The sequence below is a fragment of the Glycine max genome, chromosome 16 (assembly GCF_000004515.6).
Source record: "Glycine max cultivar Williams 82 chromosome 16, Glycine_max_v4.0, whole genome shotgun sequence".
NCBI lineage: Eukaryota > Viridiplantae > Streptophyta > Magnoliopsida > Fabales > Fabaceae > Glycine > Glycine max.
This window is the reverse complement of record NC_038252.2, coordinates 1,158,050-1,185,183: the sequence shown is the minus strand read 5'-3', so window position 1 is coordinate 1,185,183 and position 27,134 is coordinate 1,158,050. Positions and strand designations below refer to the sequence as shown.

Here is a 27,134-nt window from a genome sequence, read left to right as displayed (position 1 = left end):
ATAACTATAATAAACAAATTAAAAAGATTAGTATGCTATCTAATTTCCATTTGTGGATATATCTTCCACTTTCTTTTTATTGATTTCAATAGAATTTTTATACTTAATTTTCCGTAATCATGATGAACTTCGATCTTAATTATAACCTTGTTTAGTTATATTTTTTAGGTGAATTCCTTTCGGGTTGTTTTGTATCTTACATGGTCTCAATTATAAGATGATACGTTCCTCTACACGATGTGTAAATGAAAAATAATAGTATACTGCTTTTAAACATCATAAATGAAACAATATGAAGTTCATTAATGCCACCTTATATGGTGACACGTTAATACAGCTACCAAATGCCCAATTGACAGAAGGAACACTATCAACTATCAAGTATAGAAATATCCGTATAATTTTGGATGACGATTTTTTTCTAGTGGAGAGAACAACTATTATTGAAGTTTATTTGCTGTAAGAGTACCCACAGTAGAACTCACTGCAGAAAGGTTAATTAGTATCCTTTCAAAAAAAGAAAAACCTTTTAATATCGTATAATTTTTTTCCTATGGAAGATAAGACATATGAAAAGTGTATACAGTAAGAAATAGGATGAAAAAGAGAAAAAATGATTAATTAAAACAAGTGTATAAAACTATAAATAACACCGTTAAAGACGTAAGCAACTTTTTATCCGCTAATATATTAATGCCAATGCATCGTGACAAGATATGGTCCATCAATTATTTAAATTATTATATGAGCAAAGCCCACCAAACCGATGCTCACTGTTAATAACTAATTGATTTTGTGATGTGATCATTACATTATTACTATATATCAATAAGCCATCCATCAACACTTTTATTCTTTTTCTTCTTCTTATCCTCCTTCTTCATGTTCTTGAAGAATTAGAATTGATGGCAGTTAACAGTTATTCTTCATCAGCTCAAATCTCACTTCAGAAATATGGTTCATTTCTGAAATATACAAACAAAGAGTTCGTGTCCAAACGAAGCTGTGTCCCACAGAAAAAGGCACCAGTTGGTCCAGTAGTATTGAGAATCACATCATCCATCAAGAACAAGGTCAATATCTCTTATTATATTTCTTCTATATACTATACCCCTACATCTATATCTATATGCTAGGCTTTTTTTTATGATCATCACTCTTACCAAGATGAAAAATCATATATTTAACAAGTCCTATGCGGTTAATTGATAAACAGAAATTAGAGTATGAGTTTAAGGAACTTTGTGTTAATTGATGTCTATTTTGCTTCTAAACAGATTTATGAGGACCAGTCTCAGGGCATATTATGCTATGAAGATGAGAGTGGAGAAATAATTTGTGAAGGGTACGATGAAGGGCCTCGTTATCAACGAATTCCTAGGCCAACCCATCACCCAAGGTAGAGAATCTTATCCAACCTAGTACTTAACTCCCTCACTTAAAAATTATTAGACAATCATGGACCATTTGTTCATAGTTTCGACCAATCTTTAAGTGACAAACAAAATTTTAAAATTAAAAGAAAAGATTAATAAGACTTAATTACATGTTACATGGACCACGTTTTTTTTAGTAGTGCATGATGATCCAAGAGCATCCCCTCACCTTAAAGTAGAGAGAAAAGGTATTCAACTCCAAATTAGTACTACTTTGTATACTTATCTAACTACAGGGAATTTAATTTGTTGGTTAGGGATGTTGAAATCATGAATCTTCTACAACAACAAAGTTGGCTTCAGATTGTTAAAGGAGAAGAAATCAATCATTTAGCCAAAGGTGCTCTTCATCTACAAGAGGATTTAAACTACAATAAATGGCTTTAACTCATGTTCCAAATCAATCAGGCTTTTGTCTCTCTCGAAGGCCTTAACAGTTACATGCAGTGCTAATATGTATCAGAAAGGAATAAATAGCAAAAGAATATGCTGTAATTGGTGAATCAACAAATAGGACATGTGCTGTCTTCAGCACATTTTTCATGCAAGTTGTACAAATTGACAGTGGTGATGCTTTTCTTATATGCTTTTATTTTCAATCTTCTCATATAGTTTCACATCAGAAATTTAGAATCTTATATTATCTGATAGAAGGAAAGAACTTAATTATAATTCACAAAGCAAAGAACTTGCCTGTGGCAAGGACATAGCTATATCATCATCAGTTTATCAAATCCTTGAGTCATCTTGGACTAAAAGTAATATGGTTAGTGAAGATAACTTCGAGTTATGTAGAATTATTATAAATTTATAGACAACATAATTCTCCTTCTAAACATTTAATGTAAGAATATTCAAGGCTGACACTCGAAACAACTTTATTAAGTTGAAACAATTCTGATCCAATATTCCTGTTTATTTATTAATTAACATTTTTAAGAATGTTGTATTGTTATGAAATATTTTTATTTTCTTTTATCAGATGTGGAAAAAAAAATTCTATATTAAGAGCACCTATATGAGAAAGACAATACTTGTATCATAGTATAAAATGGAAATAAGTGGTCGGTGTTTTTTTTTAATAGAAGTGGTCTGAGTTTAAGAGGTGTATAATGGGAAACAAAAGCTGAATTTGGAAGAGCAAGGGGAAACAAATCAAGGGGGCCAAGCAGTGGGCCGCCGGAGCTACTTTTTCAACGAGGAGCTGTGGCTCCCTCAAGAATTTTTTAAAATATCTTCTTTGATTTTCATTCTCGCTTTGTTCTAATTAGAATTATACAACTCTACTTTGAATTGAGTCTATATGGAATCTTTATCTGTTTAATTAGGTACCATTTAAATCATGCATTGATGTGAACACAGGGATTTTGACACTGAAATGAAACTGACATACTAGACACGCACATCACGTTAAATTATGATTATGATTTATGTTGCATTAATAAAAAAAATTTCTTTAAGTCAAATAAGATTATTATAAATGATAAAATCTCATTTTTGAGTATTTAATTTAAGTGTATATTTATGGGTTTGATGATAAGAGAATATAAAAGTATGACTTTTTGACGGGAAAATAGGGATTTTGGAGAAAGTAAATCACCAAATGAATTCTTTTGTGAAGTATTTACATAATAGGGATTAGGGATTGTTTGCGACACCCATTCGTAGAAGATGCATAGTGCACGATGGTTATTTAAAAAATGTTTTCTACATCGGTTATAAATATAACTGGTGTAAAAAATTAAAAAAAAAAACTGTGACACCTCCCCCTTGAGGATAAATGGGCACCTAAAATAATCCCAGTCATATAAATACTTCTCAAAAGAACCCATTTACCTATTTACTTTCTCCAAAATTCCCATTTTCGTCAAAATGTCATGAAAGTATAGGTGTTATACAATTTTATTTTACTCTTGTGAATAAGTATTGCCCAATTAATTTTTTTTGTCTTAACCATATGTATTTTTTACTGAAAGTAATTATGTTTGAATCGGATATGATTACTATAAATATAAAATTTTCTTTTCAAGTATTTAATGCATTTATATACCTAAAACTCAAATCCGAAATGCGATCCAATTAATACTTTAAAGAGCAAAGGATTTTTTTTAGTTATTCTCAAAATAAGAAAAATCGGTTAATATTTTTAGTGTATATTATTGAGTCGTGTCTAAAATATCTAAACTCTTAATATTTTTTTAAGTATTGGTTCGAAAATATAAGTCAGGAACAGAAAGGAGAAAAATTACAAACGTGAGAAAGCCACTCTCATGGTATCCTCACGAAGGATAAGCTCAGAAACAGACTTTCATACTGCATGGCACCCATCTTAGTCAAATGGTCAAAAAATTCATTTAGCTTCAGTTCTCAAATAGTATGGACCAGACGTACACTCTAATCATGAGCCAAAACATCTTTAATATTTTGCAGCACAGAGGCAATAAATGATCAGTTTTGAGAGTTTGAGACTGTCATTAATTATGATTTGGATGGCCTCCTGAAAGTTGGTATAGGATAGTTATAGAGTAACTATCTCATCCATATTCCAAGCCTATAGAAGCCCCTTTAAAATGGATAAGTTCTGCCATGATGCAAGTATTTGAGTAATTTTAATTTCAAAATTTTTCTTTCAATATTAATAACAATTGTAGATATCATGACTACTATTCTACAAGTAATGCATGTACCTTAGTTTTTCGTACCATTGACTTAGTTAAGAAGACTATGGACTTGGCTATATAGTAACTAATCTTACCAGAATTATTTTCTAAGAAATCTATATATATAATTACCTAAACAGATGACTTATTTTAAATTTATGAGTCTACGGTGTCATATAGATTTTAAAATTTCACACAAATTTATTCCAATGTTAAGTTGTTAAAGTAATTAAGCACTTATCTTTAGTCACATTAAATTTTAAATTGAATTTTTTTTATAATAATCAACTAAACAACTATTACTTATATAAACAATTCATTATCAAGTCATAAGCTCCAATAAAAATTTGTGTTAAGCAACATTACTTAACTTTAAACAACTCATTTAAGCATCATGTTGAAGATGTTCTAATGAGTCTTAATTAACTAATAGTGGTTCACTATCACTCATTAAAAATGTAAGTAACATAAGACCTCTTAGTATTAAATAATTACAAAGAGAGCTCACAAAATTAGAGACAGTATTAGGTTAGCCGAGTTGACTCAAACCTAATAAAATGTAGGACTTAGGTTTAAAAATTTGAGTTTGAATAAAACATGAACCTTTTCAACTTGAACTAATTGATAAACCACTTTTTGAGTGATATTTTGTGTGAGTTTTTTGTCATTTTCATGCATTTTCTTGACAAAACTCATATTTAGATATCAGTTTTGTCTTGCAGAAGTTTTAGCCACTCAATTGAGTGAACAAGTTGAAATTTGCATTTCTTTTGAAGATTTGAAGACTCTGTCACTTGACCACAACTGTGATAAGCAATATGACCATGACAATATGATGACTTCCTTTTTGAACAACGTCAGCTTTCCCATGGTCGTGGTAAAATCACCATGATCGTAGTCCACACCATGATGGTCGTAGTCATTCTACAACTTCCCAGAGCTTCAAACGTCATAGTTTTCGACCACGACCATGGTTTTTCCTAATTTGAGTAACTATCTTTAGGAAGTTATAAATAGGTTGTTGATGTCAATAACAAGGGGATTATAACCTTTTACCTAATTTTCGGGTTGTGCTTTGATTGTGAGCAGCTAGTCACCCTAGTCAAGAGGTTATAATATAACTGTCCAATTATACTCCTTTCTTTATTCTTAATGGAATTCCTTAATGTTTTTTATTAATTAATTTTCTTCCTTATCCTTATTGTTAATTCAAGAATTGATCATTATTATGCTTAATCAGATGTACTGTATTGATCATCTGTGTATATTTGATAGACCTAGGTAAAGAATGTTTTATACCAAATTGCATGATCAAATTGTTTGAATAATTCTTAATAGATTAATTAATCATTAATTGATTATTTTTATTATTATTACATCCTCTGACTTACATCAATATATCCATGATCACTGGAGTATTAGTTTAAGACAAAAAATATCATTAGACCTTAACCATAGGTTTATGATTGACTTTGGTTATTGGTAATTAATTGCATAGGAATTGGGATTTCGAGAAATTGATACTAATGAATCATAATCCTGGATTGCTTTTAATATCACTCAAATTTTTTTTTTAGTTTATTTGTTTTTCCTTAAATCAAAAACTACAAAAATACTTCAATCTCCTTTTAATTATCTCAACTGTCTTATTTAATAATTTTGACTATTTCAAAATACAACTGATTTCTAGAGTTCGATATATGGACTTTTAGTCCACTATTAATATTGTGTACAGTTCAATCTCTTTTTAATTATATTAACTGTTTGATTTAATAATTTTGACTATTTTGAAATACAACTGATTTCTAGAGTTCGGTATTAATACTGTGTAGGTTACACTTGTCCTAGTGTGAATATTATTATGTATCACTAATCTTAGTTGTAGGGAGCCGTCAAAGTGGTAAAAAGATAGGGAAATTTTTCTTGATTCAAACATGACCTTAATTAAATTTTGTGAACAAGGAACTTATTTTAAAGAATAATTGGTGAATTAATTTTGTACACATAAGAATTGATGTAATTTAAACAACAAAAGATAATTAATGATTCAAGCATATCTAGTAATTAGTAACCCACTTATGCTGTTTGAGTAGAATGTAGTAAGGCTAGTAGAATGCCAGAGCCTTTATATCATTCAAAATCTTGGATATTTGATTGAGGATCATACAAAGTAGGACATATCTATATAAGAGAGAATATGGTAGGAGAAAGTCCAAGTACAAAGCAGTTTACTATTCGCGAGTACTAAAAACATCAACTATACAAATTTGGGAGATATAAGTTTTTCAAAAGGAAGGGATGTGAATACCGCTATATAAGTCAAGAATATTTACAACAAGGAAGAGGATAAGTCTAGAACATTAGGCTCCCACAAACAGACTATACAAAACAGAACAAAACACAAGCAAAATATATATATGACAACACACTGCCCTTTGTAGCTGTGTCTAACAGCCATCTGCCCAACCACTATGACCCTCCTATGATCCTTCTCGCCTGTTCACTTAAGACCAAACAAAACCAATAAAACACAAACAAGGAGGAATGAGGTTTGGTAGTAAAGTACGATAGAGGCAGGAGAGTAAATACACATATTATCAAAGTCCTTTAGCACATACACACGCATTAAGTTGTACATCCAGACTATAAGATTGACAAAAATATTCGAGTATATCACAAGCAAATATATTAATAATCATAGTCAAGCAGATTCATACTCACTGCAATTATAGTTACACTAGTCATCATAGAAACTCACCGCAATTCACATGATCAATCATAAAAATCGCAAAGTTAGTAGTCCTATATGAATGCAATACATGTTCCATAGTCAGTCTTCACTGCTCTTTCATATATGATGTCATGCAAGGAGTACCCAAATAGTATTTATATGGCGCCCTTGACACTAAGCCGTGGAATCACCCAGAAAAGTTGGAGCGGCACTAAGCTTGGTAGTGGCACTAAGCCTGGTGATGGACACTCATTACTTGGGGCTAAGAATTTACAAAGAATCTCCCGAAGTTTCAAGAAAGCATTGGAATTTTTTCTATAATTTTTTTACTACCACAGCTTCCTCAAATCAAGTCTCATTCCATCTCCAAAGAAGAACAAATTGCAGAATTTTATTCCATCTCATACTCATCTTATAAAATTCACGATCAATTCTCAAAATGAAAAATCAGAGATTCCAAAAGACATAAAACCCTTATCACATCTATTTTCCACTAAAAATACATAGTAAGTAGGGGTGGGAATAGGGCAGACCGACCTACCTGGCCTACATAAAGCCTGGCCTATTTAATTAAAATGTTAGGTTCAAGCTTTTTTAAAAGCTTATTAAATTAAATAAACCAGGCTTAGGCTTATTAAAAAGCCTTATAAGCCTGATAGGTCGGTCTATATATATGTATATATACTTTTATTATTTTTTGAGTACCAATATATACTTATATTATTTTTTGGATACAATTAATTTTTTTTTTAAATTATCAGACTTTGATTACACATTATTGTTCTATAACTTCTATCCCTATAATCAATTAAGACTTTAATTACAATTTAGGTGTGAGTCATGTGCCCCTTTATATTTCTTATTATTTTTATTGGCTTTCCTATTCCTAGTTTCCTTTTCTTTTAACTTTCGTAAAGAAGACTTTTAAAAAGGCTATCAGGCCAAACTAGACTTTTAAAAAGGTCAGGCCGAGACAAAATAAAAGCCTTTGATAGGCTATAAGTTAGGCTCAGGCCTCAAAAATTCATTGTAGGCTAGGCTCAGGCCTTTCAAAGCCTGGCCTGGCCTATTCCCACCCTTAATAGCAAGTATCAATCCCTGTCAAATGGTACAGTTTATTGCTTTTATCCTGCAGCTACACAGTATCACAATCAACGGGACATGTTGCAGTGTAAAAATCACTATAAATTGTAGAAAAATCGAAATGGCATGGGATCAATGCATTGTGAAGAGGACACATAAATCTACATCGCTGCCAAAGTAAATTAAAAACCAAAATCTGCAGCAAGGACAATGTAGATCGTAACAGAGGCTGCAACTGTCTCACAAATTCAGCATATAATATTAAATTGTTCAAAAATCATTCCTTCACTTCTAAATTCCTTCCAATTACTTGGAAATCACTTTTTACAGTTTACTTTGCTTCAAAAAACACATAATGCAGTGACTAAATCAGGGATTCAAACTTTACATCTCCTACACACTTCAAATGCAAACAAATTCCCAGAAAACCTTACATGTTCATATGCGTCTAAAAAACCAAATTTTCAAATTTTAGACTAGTGATTAACATATACCTAATCAATTCATCAAGACACCAAATCACACCATTCACACAATGCAAATACTCAAAGAAAGTTACCTGTTTAAATTCCGGAACTCAGAATCCACAAGCCATTTAATATACACATTAATTGCATAGGCCAATCCAGTACTCACATACCAATCACATTCCCATACACATCCTCCTTTACCACGACAAGGTTAGTTCACTTTGAGTAGCAATAAACACAATTTAAGCATTTAAGCATCTCTTAACACCATTCACAATTTAATCACACAAAGCAATTCTGTCACAAATTACATAATTATGCATAACAATACCAAAACAAAATGTGCTCTTTGAGCAATTCAATCAATTGCTTTCAGTCAGGGTTTGCCAGATAGTGAGGGAGCAACATTGTTCCCTCGACATCACAATTAATCATCAAATACAACATTGACAGCGGTTAGACGCCCATTACGGTGAGTCCTAATTCGACTCTTCAGCATTAAAACCCTAAAACCATTAAGAGCGGGGAACTCCTAACCCTCTCCGTACGCCAAAACGTACAATACCCCTCACTCCCCCCCTTAACTGAGGGTTTGTCGGGGATCTCCAAGATTACTCCGAGACGTTATCCTTTGTGCATAGAGTTTCTCCCTAACTTTTAATTAGCATAAAACACTTTACGGAAACAAAAGGAAAAATGAAAATGTCAATTTAAAGAGCACCATCAAAATTGAAAATTTCCAATTGGGGAATTTGAATTTATCAAATCAAATTGAAGTCACAGTTCTGCACACGAACCTCGAAGGAAAATCAGACTAGTGGAGATGTGAGGCTTTGACTAGCTTGAGAAAAAGAGGAGACAAATTGAGCCATGCATGTTCATTTGGATGAAGGAAACCGTTTTGAATTGGGTTTCTACTGAGAGGGAATGACACAATGTGGTGATTGAGTTCGTGGAGAGCAAAGCTTTTTCTTGTGCGTGAGTGTGCTAGCAGCACAGGAAAATGAAAATGGAAGCCATGTTTGAGCTATGTTGCTAGCTTACTAGCTTACCGAAGGAGAATAAGGTGGGTACGTATGTGAGACTGAATTAGGAATTTAAGATAATAATAATGAAATCGGTATAGATTTAATTGAATAAAAAGAGTATGATGCAATTTAAGATACAATGAGATGATCACAATTTAATTTGAATAGCAAGGTAGTAGTTTACAATATTAGGAATAGCTGTAGCAATTATTTTTTAGAGAAAGGAACTAATAGAGCAATAAAAGGAATTGCTATATCAACAATTGATAGCTGAAAATTTAATTTGGGTATATTAGGAGAGTAAGAATAAAATTTAGATCTTATTATTGAGATTGCACAATAATCTTAATATGATTATTTTAGAGTCTGTATCATTTTAGGAGATAGAAATTGTGTTCTTTAATAAATAATTTTAATTCTAAATGAGTCCCAAAATATTTAATCCTCATCATAGATATTAGTGATTATAAATTCACTATCACTAACTTATAACCCAAACACTAGTTGCTCTATTCATAAAAATTATTATACTATTCGCTAACTAACAACATCAATAATAACTATACTATTATATAAAAAATCAAATAATTTTCTATAAATAGCTCAAGCAATTAATCAGCACATACTCAAATAAGCTACAACAATGTATAAAACTAACACCTCAAAATAGGATGTTACAATAGTCCTATTTGGGCTCAACTAACAAATTCCTACCAAAAGTATGAAAAAGTAGGGTTTTAGACTTGAATCCGTTGAGTTTTTTTTAGCTTAGCTTGCTATAACTTACCATCTACACCGAGTGTATTTTCATCTCTAACTAAATTTTTAGTTTCTAATTTTTTCAAATTTTCAAATTTTTTTCTATCACAACTTTTAGTCTCTCTGCCGTTAGAATGTGCTGGTAAATGATGACATAATGACCTTGGTGTTATTTCTAATTATTTAATAGCAGTGCTCATTTTCTGGCGGCTGCCTCATAAAAGTATTTTACTCGCAAAATTCATTTTCTGACAGTTTTAAAACATCCAGAAATTGGCACATAGCACAAATCAAACTTCTCTTCTTCCCAAATCAAACCCAATAACATACAACACAAATCCTCCCAATCAAACTTGTTTTCAACTTCAGCGAACAATAAAAATAGAAACACATAATACATTCATAACAAATCCAAGCCTAATCCCAAAAGCAAAAACAGATCCAGAAACCCAAAAGTCCCAGATCTCTTCCGAGACAGCCTCGAACTAGAACTTGTTTTTTGCGGCGTCGATCCATATTTTGCAAAATCGGTCCAGGCCAAGATTTATTTTGTAGATTGTTGCCTTCTATGCCTCGAGTGCTATAGGGGGAAGAGAAAGGGCTTGGTTGGGGACAACACGAACGTGGAGCGGGGAGCTAGAATTGGAACCACCGGACATCGACGATGAGTACTATTGACTTTTATAATAACATTTTAAAAATCATATCAATAATGATCTGTAATCGAATCATATTATAAAATTATTTTAAAATATCATTGCATTACCATTTAATTGTTTAAAAAATGTCAACAAACCCTAAATAGAAGAATATATTGATCTACTACATCTACATGCATTGTTTTAGATTTTAAAATTTACAATTTTACTAAAAAAAATTAATAACAAATACTGTATACCATATTACAAAAAAGTCACCAAATGATTTAAATTTTCAATAAATAAAATCCAAATGCATCACAATTATACAATAAAAACCATTATTATCTTTTATACCTTAAATTAATGCCATTCATCTTCTCACAGCTTTAAGTTAAGCTGCTTAACCTTGCCCCAGATAAACAATAAATAAAGACAACATGATAAAATCTGAAGTAAAGCACAAGATGGTAATGGCAAAGAAATTTGAGAAATTTAAGTCATATACATGTATAGAACGTGTTCCTAGAACGTTACTGTAGGTTTTTGTACAAAGATTTCATCCAGAGGTCATCAAATACTTTTACCCCAGACAAACATCCTTGGCTGCTAAAGTGCTAGCAGCCCTTCTTTGGCATCTTCTAACAAATAATTGATAATATCTAGTTGACAAAATTACAAATGAACCAAAAGAATTCCTATATCATTTAAGAGGGAAAAACAAAAAAGAAGTTAATATAAAATTTGGGGGAGTTAATTCCCCAAATTGAAAGTAAAATTTACAGAAACACAAAACAAAGAATCATTCAGCTGGAGTCCTAGGTTGTGTGCTGTCTTCACCAAAATCAGACTGAGAATGACTAGGAATAATAGAAGGGGGAGACCACTGATCTGGAAGCATGAGAAAGTAAGTGGTCATTGCTTTCCTGAACCTTTTCTTGTATTGTTTGGGAGATATTACTGTTGGAGGTGTGTTCTTTGGTCCTCCAAGGATACCTGAAGCTTTTACCCATGTTTCAAGATGCTTGTCCCAAGTATACTGCCTCATGAAATCAATGATTCCAATAACCAACTCATGCTTTTCTTCATCCACTCCAACCAGTAAAGAATAGTCCATCACATCAACTGACTGCACAAGAGGAAAACAGATTTATGTGAGATGGACATAAAGATGATGATGTGCACTTTGCAAGAAAAGAAACAAGAAAAGGAGACAGTTAAGAGAAGGAAGAATGCCACATATAAAGTTTTGAGATTTACAGCAAGAAAACCAGTGTCATTCCAGACAGCTCTCTCTAACAATCGTTTAGCTTTGTTTCCCACGAAAATAGGAGAAGTTGGCATTGCTTCAATTAAGTTCTGGTCCAGTAGAACTTTGTTTTTCCCGGTACTATCTGCATTATACCGAGACCTGGAAGATCCTTTAAGATCATAAAGTCGGGTCACAGTCCTCCTAAACAGAAGATTCTCCATAACCAAAACATCCATCCTTGATTCCTTCCCTCCTTTAAGATGCTTTGATGTAACCTTTCGAACAGAATGCCATCCAAATTTTAAGTGGTTAAGATAGTAGATAATCAAGTGAAGCAAAATGCAGAATTATATATCATCAATCCAATAATTAACACACTTAAAAAGATTTATTGCATGGTTGGTTGGAATCTTTTTTAAGTCATCATATATTTAACATGCTAAAAGTTATTTCAGTTTTTGGTAACCTGTATATGAAATTTATAATTATGTTCATATGAGATGCTTTAACAAGATATTGGTATTCTGCTACTTACAATTATCAGCGACATTTTCGAAAGATATATGACCTATTAAAATTTTTTGAGCAACCTTGGTAGGCTTGATTCCTAATAAAATTTTCATTTTATAAATAAACTCAACAGGTTTTCATTTTCACCAGTAATTTAGAAGCTATGACATTTGAGGTCCAAAAAACAAAAGAAAAAGAAAATGTAAGGCTCAGAAGACCAGTACCTGGTATATGCCAAGAATCTTTGCCAGGCAAGTTGGACTTCCGGTGCCTATGGATTCAGAAAGGTACTTGAAGTATTCAGGACCAAATTTAATGAATGACTCAAGCTCTGTTTTGGTAACTTGTTTGATGATAAATCGATCATCCAAAGTTTTTGCAAAGAATACATTACTTTTCCCACCTTGAGCTCCCCATTTCTTACAGCGACTCAGAGACCTTATATAGTCGAGCTCTGAAGGACAACAGACCCTTCTTAAGGCTTCAAATCGCTTGGCGTAGTAACAAGTCACAGAATATTTTACCTTGCCAAGGGGACCATCTACTCCAAAGGAAACTCTAGCATGCATAGCCTTAGTATATAACATTGGGTCCAATATTGATGAATTACGAGACCCAGACATGGAAAATATCATTTCCTCTATCGATCCAAAACTTTTCTGAGAATCAAAAGCTGTTTCATCAACAGATGAGAATGACTGCAAGGTGCCTGAATCAGAAAAATATGATGAAATGAACTCATTTCCTTCTCTTGGCCTTTCTCCTTCATCAGTCAATTGCAAATGATATTCTGGTGACATTAAGGCGTAAGCTATAATACTTGAGGGTTCATCATCATATACTGGAATTACAGTTTCATTGACACCAATTGGCAGAAGCAGCCTTGCCCCACCCAGGAGTTCCTGCTTCCGGAAACATGATACATAAACAGGATTGTAGTCAACTAGGGTATCAAACTTCTGTGTACTAGCAAAAAGGTTCTTGTTAAATTGGCGATAGAAGTTCAAGAAGGGCATTCCCAACCAGCTTGAAGAGTCTTCCATATTATCATGACCTTTTTGATCTTCTGTACGATCCCCTAGATAATATATTTCTTTTTGTGCACTGGTTGTCAAAGCATCTGCCATAAGTATATCAGGATTTACAGAACTGTTATCCTTTTGAATTCCATATCCTGAGTGGTTTTCACCAGTCCATTTTGCATCTAGTGTTTCAGACAAACTAGGAATGACAGGGAATGGCCCATCAGAGAGAGCTCTGCGAACACCCAATTCAGGTTCTAAAAGGTTGGATTGATCATTTATGCTTTTGCTATTTGAAAGATTATGTTCGGCATCTTTCTCATGATTTTTATTTTTGGCCATGTCAATTTCTTGATGCACTGCATCAAGTGAAAATTTTCCATCAAATACAACACTTCCTCCTCCATGGCTGGGGCTATCGTTAAGCTTTAGATCACCATAAATAGAGTTAATGCTCATCTGATTTTCATCAGTAGGTTTCTCCTTATCCTCTGAAATTGGACTGCATGAACCAGATTCATTGTTGGAATGGACTAAGTTGGCTGCATAAATAAGGCGGTGATCCCACATATATGATTGAAAAAGTAACTGCCTCCACAATCGATTAATTTCCAGAACATCAATCCCAGGCTGGCCATTTCTCTTTTCTTGGTTCAAAATCTTTTGAAGAGTTTCCTAAGTAAATAGAAGAGAATGATTCAACCACAAGCCTTTCAAACTTTTTATATGTTGTTTCAATTATAGAATTTAATAAAACATCCATCCAGTAAAGCTACTTAACAAAAAAAATACTGCTAAAACAGAAAGTTGCTAATATTCTAACACATGGATGATTTTATATCTAACAGTTACTAGTGACAAAATTAATTACTAAACAAGGCCACTACTAGACAAGAAATTTGACTGAATGAAGCTATAAATTTAAGTATAATTACTGAAGACCCCACCTCAAATTCTAGTTTCTCCTTTTGCAACATCCCCTCTAGTTCAGCAACTTGGCGTCTTAACTCAGGTGATTTGTGGCCATTACTGACTTGGACTGCATTAGATCTTTTCTCAACAATTTGACTAAGACCATTGAGTACCTCAGAGAATAAAAGCTCTGCCCGATTGACCACCTGTAACAACCAGAAATTAGGTACACTATCATAAAACCAAATTTTAAGATCAAAATATTGCAAATATTGAACCTCATCAGATTCTTGTTGTATCCAGTCCTGATTCCCATAATCAAATATAAGTGTGTGGGGGGGAAGGTAGACTGAGTGAACATCAATTGATGCATATCGAAAACAAGCAACCATTCTTCCAAATCTGCAAGAGAGACAGCTCTCATGAGTATGAAGAATTAATGAATGCTACAAAAAAAACTGCTACATGTACACATATTAGCCACAAACATATACACAACAAAAAAAAGCACATTCTTGAATAGCAGAATAAGAAAATCAAGTTTATATGGTTTTCATAATGAGAGGAGACCCCTATATGTCATCCAAAAAGAGGTTATAAAAATCTTTCTCTTACATAATCAGGCTGATAAAAAAAATGTTTTATTTTTTAAATTCAACCTTTGTATCTTAAATCAAGAAGTTCATGATAAAAATGAGATCAAGACCACATGCCATGGCAGTTTCATTATAAATAGGCAACATTTAAAAACCTTAGACCATTTGTTTGGTTCAAACCCAAAAATAGGGAAGACTAATTACCCATAAAAACGAAGGCAATCTCTGTGTAAAGAGTGACCACAGCTTGCCACCCTGCTGGCTGCAGCGTGGTTTGAGAAACTGAGCTCCAAAAATTTCCCAAATGATAAACCCCAAGCAGCATCAGACATTACTATTCTCTGTGTAGCAGGAGGAAAGCCATTGATTCTTGGACACCGCAAGCACCTATGCCACATCCAAATCTTTCCATCCCTTTCACCAGGTAGGATAATTTCTGGTAGTTTCTTGACGGATATGGTAAGTGTTCCCTGTCGATGAGTATAGCAATGCACATGTGCTTCCGATGGCATTTCACAAGAATGGCATTGATAACTCTGAAAAGTAATGACAACAACTGTAAAAACTAGTGCCATAGTTCAAATAACAAAGACATATTTATTCCTAGAACAGACAATTACCTGATCAAATAAATGGTCCCGCAGAAATCGACCCAATGGTTTATCAAAGCTGCCATAGTATTTAATTCGAAAGAGATGGGACCTCTCACATACAGTTCCCTTCCAAACACACCGGGAGGACAATGACACCAAAATGCTTTGATGGTCAGAGGGAGATGGAGGAAACTCTTCTTTTATGAGAACTGGCTCTTCATTTGTGATTCCAAGGTTCTCGGGATGGTTTTGAACATCTATTGGAGATAGAGATCCTGACCCACTTAACTGGTTTTTAGAGATTTTGCTGTTCCAATTTTGTGGAGTGTCAGCTGACATGCCTTGATATAATTTCTCTGAAGATCCAAGGTCATCTACAGTAGGATCATCCCCGACAACTGTGTTGTCCGCTCTAGAAGTTTCTTCCACAACAGGTTGTTTGGAGTCCATTTCATTTGTGTCTCTACTAGTGCATGAAAGAAGCTTATTACGGTGCGATTCTGGAATTGATTTTCCTGAAGCAACAATGGAGGAGTACAAGGCAGTTGAATGGTTGATACTTGATCCAAGTGGCATAGATTGAAAAGCACCATTAGACACACATGGCCCTGTACTGCAGGTTGATGAGGCTAGATCAGCAACTGTGAGACTTCTGGTTCTCTGTGGTTCAGTGTCAGGTTCTTGTCCTTGAGGTGTTTCATTGTCAGCAACACCAAAACCAGGAACTGTCGAAATAGACCTCTGAATGAATGATGATTTATCTGGAAGGGCCAGACTGTTTAATGGAATTTCTGGCAGGGAGACTCCTTCATCTGCAAGAAAAGATGTCTCCAAAGCCAAATGATAAGCTGCAAAAACTCCATACTGAACCACATGCTTTACCTTCTTCAATTCATCCTTGTCAGCACCTTTAAGTAAAATCTGTTCAATTAGAAATACAAGATAAATGAACTCTTCATACGGTCTCCATTACTTGTTTACAATAAAATGCCATCTAAAGTAAGAGTATTAGATGATTATTTTAAAATAAAATATGTCAAGGAAGAAAGACAAACTGTTTAAAAAACTTTAGCTATTAGGAGAATCCTTAATTAATGTCTCTAATGTGCCCCATCACCCAATAACTTGGACGCTTGAAGCATGGAAAACAATAGGCCAACTTTCTGTTGAAATAATTAATTGGAGGGTGGGGGTGGAAAACTCTTGTCCACTTGGTCAGACAGACAGGCTTCATTAATTGTTACCATGTCAGGAGTGAGGTGTCAACTATCTTAAAATTTCAAGTTATGAAAAGGACAAGATGACAATCATCCATGTGTTTGCATAAGTGTATACAGATCACAGATTATCCGGAAATTGAAAGTTAGAGTTGCCTGAAGCCCTGAAGGCTTTTCTCTTATTATATTCAAATTACATAAAAATCATAAGAAAAATTAAGACTTACTGTGAAACCCAATGGTTTTGGGCAACCTTCAAAAAACATCAATGTTTTCATTGTTTTTTTCCCACCCTGACCAGCACTATTTAGGTCTTCAAGAAACTTTTCTACACGAAATGTTTCACAGTAACCCAACTTTTGTGACGAAAGATGATCAATTGAAGGAACTATTTGAGTGCCTGTGCAACGTGCTACACGCTCCAAAAGTGGTCTCTTGACATTGAGAACCAGAGATATGTCCTTTGCAAGAAGATATTCCTGTGCATATCGTGAGACTGATTTCTCCACCAACAAGATGTTTGGTTGGTGTGAAGCTATCTTTGCCACTGCCATCTTCAGATGGTCCATTTCCTAGAAAAAGGATATAAAACATAAGCATGAACCCATGACAGTAGCAAGTGCACCAGCAACCAAACCAGGATCAGACTAAGGGTAAAAAAAGGATTAACTAAGTTTTTAGTCCTTGAACAAAAGTTTTATGGGTCAAGGTCCCTCAATTTTTTTCTGTTAAGGTTTTTAGTCCTTAAACAAAAGTTTGACCGGTCTAGGTCCCTAAACTTTAAAAATTCGGTTTTTAGTCCTTGAACAAAAGTTTGAACCCCATTATCTTTAATTATTTAATGTGGTTTCAAGGACTAAAAACCGAATTTTTTAAATGTTTAGGGACCTTGACCAGTCAAAGTTTTGTTCAGGGACTATAAACCTTGACAGAAAAAAGTTGAGACAGCTTGATCAGTCAACTTTTTGAAAAAGTTAAGAGACTAAAAACTTAATTAACCCATAAAAAAATGGTACACATGTACAACCTGCTGCAATAGGGTATCTACACTAGATAAGAGGTTGGTAACACGTTGATACTCTAGAGCCCCTCCAAGGATCAACAAGCGAGGTTTATCCACTTTTGACGTCATTCGCCGGTGAGCCACATTTTTCTTACAAACAACTCCTTTAACCACCACACTAATAAGAATATGAATCCAAGAAGTCAGGCAAAGTGAATACAGGAAATGTCACATAAAATATTCTCTTTAACCATTATAGAGTTAATAGTATATTAGAGGGTATTAAAGTTATGTTCAATTTTAGCTTATGAATATGACACAGATTTTGTGAAAACTAATAAAATAACTACTAATGTTCTTATTATTTGCATATTCCTAATCCTATGTTATAGTATAAACTATAAAGAAAGAGATACACGAGTTATCAGAAGAGAACATTTACTACTTTCTAGATTTCATATGCCACTTTCCATTTGATCTCATATTTCCTCCAGACGCTCTCTTGTCACATTACATGCATATCTAACCCCAGACTATACAAATAATGTAATTGCATGTCTTTTCATGTATTATTTTTCTTTTAATACTCAAACAATTTTCCTGACTCTTTGGAAATGTTTGTTTTGCAGTGAATTCCTCTAGTTTATTTTTATAAACAATTTCCTTTTTCTCTTTTGGAAGTTGGAACCAGTAATAAAATTTTTAAAAGCTACAGCACTATTTCTCTGAATATTTTTGTTTATTATATTTATGGAAGCTACATTTTGTACATGGAAATACACATTGTGTATATGCACAAGAGAAAGAGGATCATGAGGTCTTAAAACCCATTGCTAAATGCCATCCAAATTGATAAATTGTATCAACTGAACTAGAAGAACATGAAACGGCAGGTAGATAGAACATAGAAGTATATATATATATATATATATATATATATATATATATATAAAGTATAGCATTTACCTTTCAATGCGGCTCCCACATGTTATGCATTTGACTTTCACATAACCAGCTGGGTCCATCCCACCACCTTTGCTCATATCTGGTTTCAACAAAGTAGCAGCTTCCCATGACAGAGACGTGACAATCTCCAACCAACTGTTTTTGTCATTATCTTCAACGGGTAAGTTCTCAACCTGTAACAGCTGAGATACCAATGCCCTAAAATGCCCATCAACTACATTCTTCATTACAGTCTTGTGCTCTTCGCTTGACCTATCTCTGTGTCGATACTCACCACTTCCAAAACTGCTTGAACTGCGCAGATAGCCCCACTCTCCGGTGGCATTCCCATCATGATCATCATCATCATCAAACAAAATAGCTTCCTGTTCATCTTCTTCATCTTCTGGTTCAGGAGGGAGCCAGAGAAGTCCATTATTTTCAAAATCAACAGGTTCAGCATCAACATCCTCTGAAACATACAATGAGGAAGGGGCTTCATTTTCATCACAGATATAAGGTTCATCTTCAATTTTGGCAATAACTGGGGCTTCTTCCAAACCCTGTGTGTCAAAACTGTAGTTTGAAGGGAGTTTTGCATTAATGCTTTCTCCATCATGATCCACTTTCTGTGAGCCATCAATGTTGCCTATCCCATCAAGCTCAGCTCGTTCATAGTAGTTATTCACCTGAGGATAATGCCTCATATCAGAATCTGACCGATATACACCATACTCATCCTCATCATCATCACTCCTGAAACAAGTTAAAATCATATGATCTATGACAAAATATTAGAAAAAGCAACAGCACTCATGGACTAGACACAGTTTAAATACAAAACTGTTGGTTGATAGAGGATGCAACCGTAGTTAAATAAATAACAGGTCAAACAGTAAATAACATCCACATATTTGGATTCAAGGATTCCTAATGACTATCGATGCCCATTAGAACAAAATGTTTATGTCATCACTTATAAGACTCCCCAGCTTAATTCCAGTTACAATAAAGGATTAATCACTCATTTGGTCCCTATACTTGCACAATCGTTATGTTTTAATTGCTACACTTAGAAACTATTTGTTTTAGTCCCAATACATACACTTTTTAACTCGTGGTAGTCGCTACACAAGCACTTTTTAATTCGTTTTAGTCCCTACAATTTTGGATGGTAAGGGCAAAAACAGGTAAGTGTGTGTATAGGAACTAAAATGAGTAATTTCTAAGTGTAAGGACTAAAACATAAAGATTGTGCAAGCATAGAGACCAAATGAGTAATTAAACCTATAATGCATTAATGTATGGTTATAACACTCTTTTGAATTTGTCACGTCTCGTGAGCATGATGAAGAATATGTTGACTGAAAACAAATATAAATATAAAACTACATGAAGAATGTCCAAGTAAAGAAATATCAATATGAACAATCAAGCATCAGTTCTTTCTGTCTGTGAACCTAATATAAACAGTACAATACCTGTTTATTGAGAATCCATATTGCTTTGGTAATGGATCACCCAGGTCTGCTACAAGATCACTCCTCCCTCCATTTGCTGATAAACCTTCCCTATCAGTATCGGGGTCTTTTTCCTTCACAGGTGATTTATGCAGGTTCAGAACAGAACCCTGTTGCATTGGTTGATAAGACCCAACTGAATAAGGCATGGAGCAAAGAGTAATATTACTACTGTTTGCAGTGGCACTGGTTTTACTGCTAGCCACACTTGAAGTTGATCCTGAAGCACTGTTATCCAGATTGGAAACCGGAATACTCTTATCCAAAGCAACTACGCCCTGCTCCCATTGCTTGTAACAATAATTACAAACGCGAATCTTTTCCAACTCATCCCAGGAATTCCTTTGGTTGCTAAATGGGGCAGGAACCGAGTTTGTTGTACACTTGTTACAGAAAATTCGCCCACAAAGACGACAGTGGTGTTTACGGTTAAATAAGGTGAACTGCGAATCACACTCGTAGCATACTCTACAACTCTGGTCGGGCATCCAAAAATCCCTAGACACATTTACTGGCTCAGATCGCCAGGGAAGCCATGATTTGACAATGCTGACAAGCTCAGAGAAAGTCTTGTCCACTGCATCCATTGACAAACAATCTAGTTTGCCCGTTCATTATGACTTGTCCATTTGCCACTCCTAACAGACCATGTTCAGAACAGGGAACTAATCCAAAATAAAGAACTAGAACCCCAACAGATATGCAATCAACGCCAGATATCCCAAGTAACACAGGTTCAAACCCTCACAATTTGAACTTCCATTCTTCTATATCCACAAAAAATCCACAACCTTGTCGAGGCGGTTTGTGGTTCTCCTCCATTCAGCCTAGGAAACAACTTCATCAACGAATCCAAAATTGGAAAAAAGATCAATTGACACCTCTATTGACCCTTGAATTCAAAATTCATAAAAGGAATCCCACTTCTCCAACTTTTCAACCAATTCAACTTTGACAAATCACTCTTCACTACTAAACAAGCACTACAACAAAACTTCACAGCATATTTCAACATGAACCATGAAAATATTCACCAAATTCAAAGGAAACAAAAAAAAAGCTCATACCAGGATATAAACCTTTCTTCACAATCAGATGCAACCAAACAACACCCTTCATGCAAAAATTTCAACTCAAAAGGTCAAGCAACTCCACTTCTCCCCCATTGCAAAACAAACCCTCAAAAAACCAAAATTCTCTAACCAATCAAACAAAATGCACTGGCGATCAAACAGGAAATTCAAGCAGATAGCTCCATCAAATTCTTATCAAAATCCCCTATTTGAAGCAATACACAAAATCACAATCACAATCAGATCCTCCTCAGGAAAAGATAAAAAGGGTAGCAAACCAGATTTGCCCAACGTAGTTAACGGACCCTATTACACCGAAACTTCAAACATGCATAGAAAAAGAGAGAGAGAGAGAGAGAAACGAATAAGGGAGATATTCAGGGAAGCAAAGACAGACCCAGAAACGATCCGTTGCAGAATGAATCATCCAACACTTCAAATTTGGATCTTGATCATCATCGTCATCCACAAAAAATTAATCTATAATTTATATATGAAATTCAGGGGGAAGAAAAATATAATAATAATTAATAACAAAAAATTGATGTAACAAGTGTGTCTGGAATTCTATCCGATTACACGAACTTGGGAAAGGAAGGATCGTTCGAAAATTCGGAAATGGATATGAAAATTGAGTGATGACTTTTCCATTTTGCTTTTTGTTCCATCTTCTTTCTCGTTAGAAACTAGTCGTCGTTTTCGTTACCCTTTTTTTTTTACCTGTGACCTCAGAAAGAGACCACACCACTGCATGACAAAAATTAAAATTATCAAATATTTTTGTGCTGACAATTAAAATTATCAATTTAATAAATAATAAATCGATTTCTCATGGGAAAGTTAAGACATTACGTGCATTTTTCGTGTTAAGTGCTTATTTTTTAAAATAAAATTAACAATAACAATTAATGTGGCACAGAATTAGTAAGTATATTAAGTTTTAAATAACTATTACAACGACGATGTTTTTCTATCAGTTCACGGTGAAAATCTTTTTACATTAATTAGACATATAAACTGCAGTCATAATATAGTTTAAGTTTAATTTTTAGTTATATTATCACAGTATTAATCAGTTAAAATTAATAAAATATCATCTTCAAAATGCTATTATAAATAGTTTAATACACATATATTCTCATTGTAATTTTCTAAACATTAATTAATTAAAAAAAATGTTTAGTATGATTTTTAATGTAAAAAATAATATAATTTTGTACTATTAATGTATATATCATTTATACTATTGTAAATTTTGAAAAAGAAATATGTATAATAATTTAAGATTGTAAATTTTAATTAACTTATCATAATGTTATATATAAATTGAAAATATTATTGGCGTTACATAAAAATCTTCAATTAAAATTTTATTTTCATCCGTTATGTAGACTGTAGAGTTTATCTTCTGCATTTTTTTTAACAAAGTCAAGGTAACAGGTAAAGGCATGAGTGCATGACTTGTCAAAGTTTAATGAAGGCTTTGAAAGTCAAAAGCAATAGATTTATTATTTAATGAACGCACGTACGATTCCATAAATGTCCTTTAGTCCATATAAAATCCCAAAAGGTTGGAGGGACAAGAATGGTATCATATCTTACATTTTATGTATTATGATATTCAAAAGAAACTTAATACTCGAATAATTATAAATTTTTAAATGAAAAAATGGTGTTAGTTAGTCGAGTTTAATTCCAACTTCTAATTATTTGATATATCAACAAAAATGAAAAGTAGAGATTTAAGGATTTGAATGACAAGCCTTGAGGAAAGGAACATAATCAACATATGATTGAGGAGAGGCACATCACCAATGTTATCCACAAACCAAAAACGCGTATGCTTCGTGGTTGAATCCAAAAAAGCCAGTGGACACAAATACCCTATTGTTTAAGCAACAACCAACCTATTACTTTGTATATTTATTCCCTCATAATCAAATTTTAATAATTAATGCTTTCAGATTTAGTCTTTAAGTTAAATGCAGACTCTAATAATGCTTACCGTATCTATTATCACTTCTATTGTTCTTTTCAACTAATTAATTTTCATTCCAAATATTTTTAAATCGAATTAATAGTTTAAAATATATAAATTTTCCATTCAATATAAGTGATAATAGAGAGATTAAAAAGATAATAAACACTCCTTTGAGAACATCAAAATCGAATGAAGTTACAATAATTTAAAATACAAGTCAGTTTAGTTTGTAAAAAAAATGTTTTTATTTTTACTGTATTCTTGTTTTCCTTTCAATAAAAAACATGTTACCCCCGCAAAGGCCAGTGATATATATACTCTTTAATTTATTATTTGTGGTATATCTTTTTATATTCATCCAAATTTATTAGAAATTATAATTTGTGATATATCTTTAAAAAACATGTTTTCTTATATTTAGTAAGTCTTTTTTACTCAAGTCCTCCGTCTATAATTACATTAAATAGTTGGAAAAAAATATCATTTATAATGATTTCATCTAATTCAAATGCGTTGATGATACATGCCATCTACACTAAATAAAAAAAAAAAAAAAAGAGTCTCTTTTATACTTTGATAATTTTTTTATAAATTTTAATTAACAATAAAGGATGTGGTAAAAGAAAATTAAAAAATATATTACTGAGATAAAATTACAAAAGAGTGGTTGAGAGACTCCAAACGATGTAGCAACATGCTCTGAGTAATTTTGCAAGAAATTAAAGTTAGGTTGAAGAACTTGAAGCAGTGAGTTGGAAACACAGAAAAGGCAGAGACGTTACCCTTTTGGGTTACAATTATACGAAGGATTATTTAATGTCATAAAATGGAATGGAGACCAAAGCGATTGTCTGCAGCTGTTTTTGCTTGTGTCTGACCAAATTTGGTTCCACGTATATAAACTATTTTTCTAAAATAATTCTATGCCATCATATCAGAGATTTTATTAATTTTCAAAAAGTATTAGTAAATAAAAACTTTTTTTTAGAGGAATTAGTTAATAAAAACTATTGACTACGTTACATATATATATGTTTTTAAAATATTGTTTCTAGTCAGGTAAAAGTAGATACATTTAATATTTGTCAGAACAGAGATATTAAATATACCTGTTTTATTTAATTTTTATAAGAATTATTAGAAGTTTTAAAAGAGTAAAAAAAATTAAACATTCTAAAATATCCTCTCTTATTTCATTTAAAAGTGCGTTTTACACACCAACCTATAACAAGCCAAGAAGTTTCCATAAATTTATTTAAATATATTTATTTAATTAAGAACTTTTATACAATATAATTTACATATTATAAATTTAAATTATATAAAAAAAAATTGATGATGTTGGCTAAAATATTAGTTAGGCTCTAACGCGTTAGTATTATAGATGGGTTCAAAGCAGTGATAGTTGGCTCGACGTGGCTTCACATTGCCCTGTGGAAACTAATATTGATCTTTCTCTTAAACAATGCTGTTTAATTTGTATTTTGTAGTATTCTACACAGTTACGTTCATTTCTAGTTGGCATATTCAATTTGCCATCACCAAAACAAATTGTCCACGGATGTGTTAGTTCAATTCTAATAAAAAATGACTCTAGTTAATGATACACTCTTAAGTTTTTTTTATCAATAAATATTAATTTGTTAATTTCTATTAAAAATGTTAATTAAAAAGTTTTAAACTCGTGATCTCTTTTCCATTTTTTTATATTTATTTTTAACTGTTGGATCAATCTTATATGTATGTGTAATTTTAAGTTTAATTTTGAGTTATTAATAAGTGAGACTTTTGATTACCCAATTAATAACATTGAACGAAACCTGTTGTGTGTTTCTAGAAGGTCAATAGGTCATAAACGTGGTGGGTAGTTCATCACTTATGAGATTATAATTAGAAAGCACCGGTTTGATATAAAACGCACGTAATGAAGATATAACAAAAAATTACAAAAACACTATAATATAAGTATAACACTATTATTGTAATTATTTTGGACCAATATCTGGCCCAAATATTGGAGACCTAATAAACTTGAAGACTTGGACCCAAACGCAAACATTCAGGTGGAAAGAGTCTTAAACCACCAACTGAATAACGATTTAACAGATTAACTACTCAGAAGATCATTACTACTGACAAACCCCTTAACAATGAGATGAGTAATAATTTGATTTAGAACCAAATAAGTTAAATTATATTATACACAACTCAAGTTTAGTTCATTTATTTAATGGACTTAATTTTTAACTTAAATTTAATTCATTTGATTTATGAATTAAATTTAACAAATCAATCTTCAAATTGAGTATCAAATTAATGAATTTCAAGTTGATTCAGTTTATTATCAATCCCATTGGATGGGCTACAAAAAGTCTGTTTCCATCTCTGCTTGTGCTTTAACCTTTCACTAGAGCTTACACTGAACAGTGAAAAAAAAGTTTTTAAAATTGCAGCTACAACTTTTTTTGGGATTCTTAACATTGTAAGAAATCCTAAAAAAAAAAAAAAACTTTTTAAGAAATTACGAGTAAATGCACCTGATATGGTTAATTTTAGTTGCAATGAATCCAAAATCCTTAACATTGCAGTCAAAATTTGGTCACAAACATTTTATAAAACCATGGTGATATGACAATAATAAAATGATAGAATTTACTTAATTATTGTGATACATTGCATAAAAGTTTTAAAAGTAAAAGTAAGAAAATATAAAATGCAGACCACTGACTACTCATTAGGTAATGTCCGATAGTATATATTACTATTATTTTAAAGTGTCCATTCTACGTTGGCTTATAATAAGATGATATATAATGGAGCAACATGAGATAGCCTTCTTAAAATATTAAAGGGGCGGGAAAATGAAGCTTTTTGCATTCTGCAGCTAGTAATATGAAGAAACTGTTGAATGGTATATATTGTTCTGCATTTCATCATCAACCAACAAGTGGATGATACCTGAATTATTTCTTTTTGTAACGATCGAAAGCCCGATATGACGTGGAGCAAAAGGGTCACTATATTGATAAGGTTTAATGCAATTAGTTTTAAACGTACAGCTTACGGTTGCAGTTGTGGAGTTTTGCTTTAATTCTAAAGAACCACAAGTCAAGAAATTATATTAAATACCAACAGAACAAAAGTAGTATACATGATATTGTACTTTATATCATGTGTGCTTTGTTTAAATTATTTTGTGTTTTGCCTTCGTCTCAGACCACTAATTGTCATATATAAAGATAATTAATACTATTAAACACATAAATAATAATAGATATAAGCTTGATGGTTAAAAAGAAAAATTTGAGAGTGAAAACAAATTTCTTTCATTTATATTTCTAACAAAAGTAATAAACTAATATTTGCCAATAAAAAATAACAATTGAGCATGTAAATTGTGTTATGATATTATTAGAACAAGAATATTTACTTAGTCAATCATATTAAATTTAAATTTTAAGTATTTAACTGTGTTAAATATTTGAAAAATAAATTTTATTATTTATTATAATTTTATTTAACTCGAACAAAATTATCTTTTATTGAATATATTCATGATCTTATAAAAAAATAAGATAATTAATAAAGGTTTTTTTTAGTTTTCTTTCAAGTTTTAATTAATTGACTAATCGTGATATATGATTAAAAAATTTCTTGTGGCTATATTTGATTGTCCCATTAGTATATAAAAGCCTGTTATTTGTT

General features: G+C 32.4%; 2 protein-coding genes and 1 long non-coding RNA gene across 6 annotated transcripts; 1 reads left to right on the top strand and 2 right to left on the bottom strand.

Annotated features, from left to right (window-relative positions):
• The first annotated feature begins 860 nt into the window (after positions 1-860).
• On the top strand, positions 861-2,040 carry LOC100527099 (uncharacterized). Its single transcript, NM_001251758.2, is given in 3 exon segments — positions 861-1,073; positions 1,278-1,399; positions 1,694-2,040. Coding segments are annotated over 3 exon segments (420 nt in total). The 5' UTR covers positions 861-905; the 3' UTR covers positions 1,824-2,040.
• Positions 2,041-6,250: 4,210 nt separating this feature from the next.
• Positions 6,251-9,495, bottom strand: LOC106796534 (uncharacterized). The gene is made up of 2 exons (XR_001385482.3): positions 9,178-9,495; positions 6,251-6,599 (listed from the first exon to the last, which is right to left on the bottom strand). It is a non-coding gene; the product is annotated as an uncharacterized lncRNA (long non-coding RNA).
• Positions 9,496-11,290: 1,795 nt separating this feature from the next.
• LOC100777340 (1-phosphatidylinositol-3-phosphate 5-kinase FAB1B) lies at positions 11,291-22,169 on the bottom strand. Of its 4 annotated transcripts, XM_041010711.1 has the most exons (13): positions 21,846-22,169; positions 21,443-21,653; positions 20,337-21,213; positions 18,877-19,611; positions 17,935-18,088; positions 17,135-17,479; positions 15,718-16,611; positions 15,302-15,633; positions 14,780-14,903; positions 14,537-14,707; positions 12,792-14,264; positions 12,066-12,332; positions 11,291-11,934 (listed from the first exon to the last, which is right to left on the bottom strand). In XM_041010711.1, the coding sequence occupies exons 3-13, from the start codon at positions 20,960-20,962 to the stop codon at positions 11,608-11,610; spliced, it is 5,448 nt and encodes a 1,815-aa protein (XP_040866645.1). In that variant the 5' UTR covers positions 20,963-21,213; positions 21,443-21,653; positions 21,846-22,169; the 3' UTR covers positions 11,291-11,607. The 4 variants fall into 4 exon arrangements, with proteins under 4 accessions (XP_040866645.1, XP_014624339.1, XP_040866644.1 ...); XM_014768853.2 differs by having other exon boundaries at positions 21,443-22,169; XM_041010710.1 differs by having other exon boundaries at positions 20,337-21,653.
• Between the last annotated feature and the right edge of the window lie 4,965 nt (positions 22,170-27,134).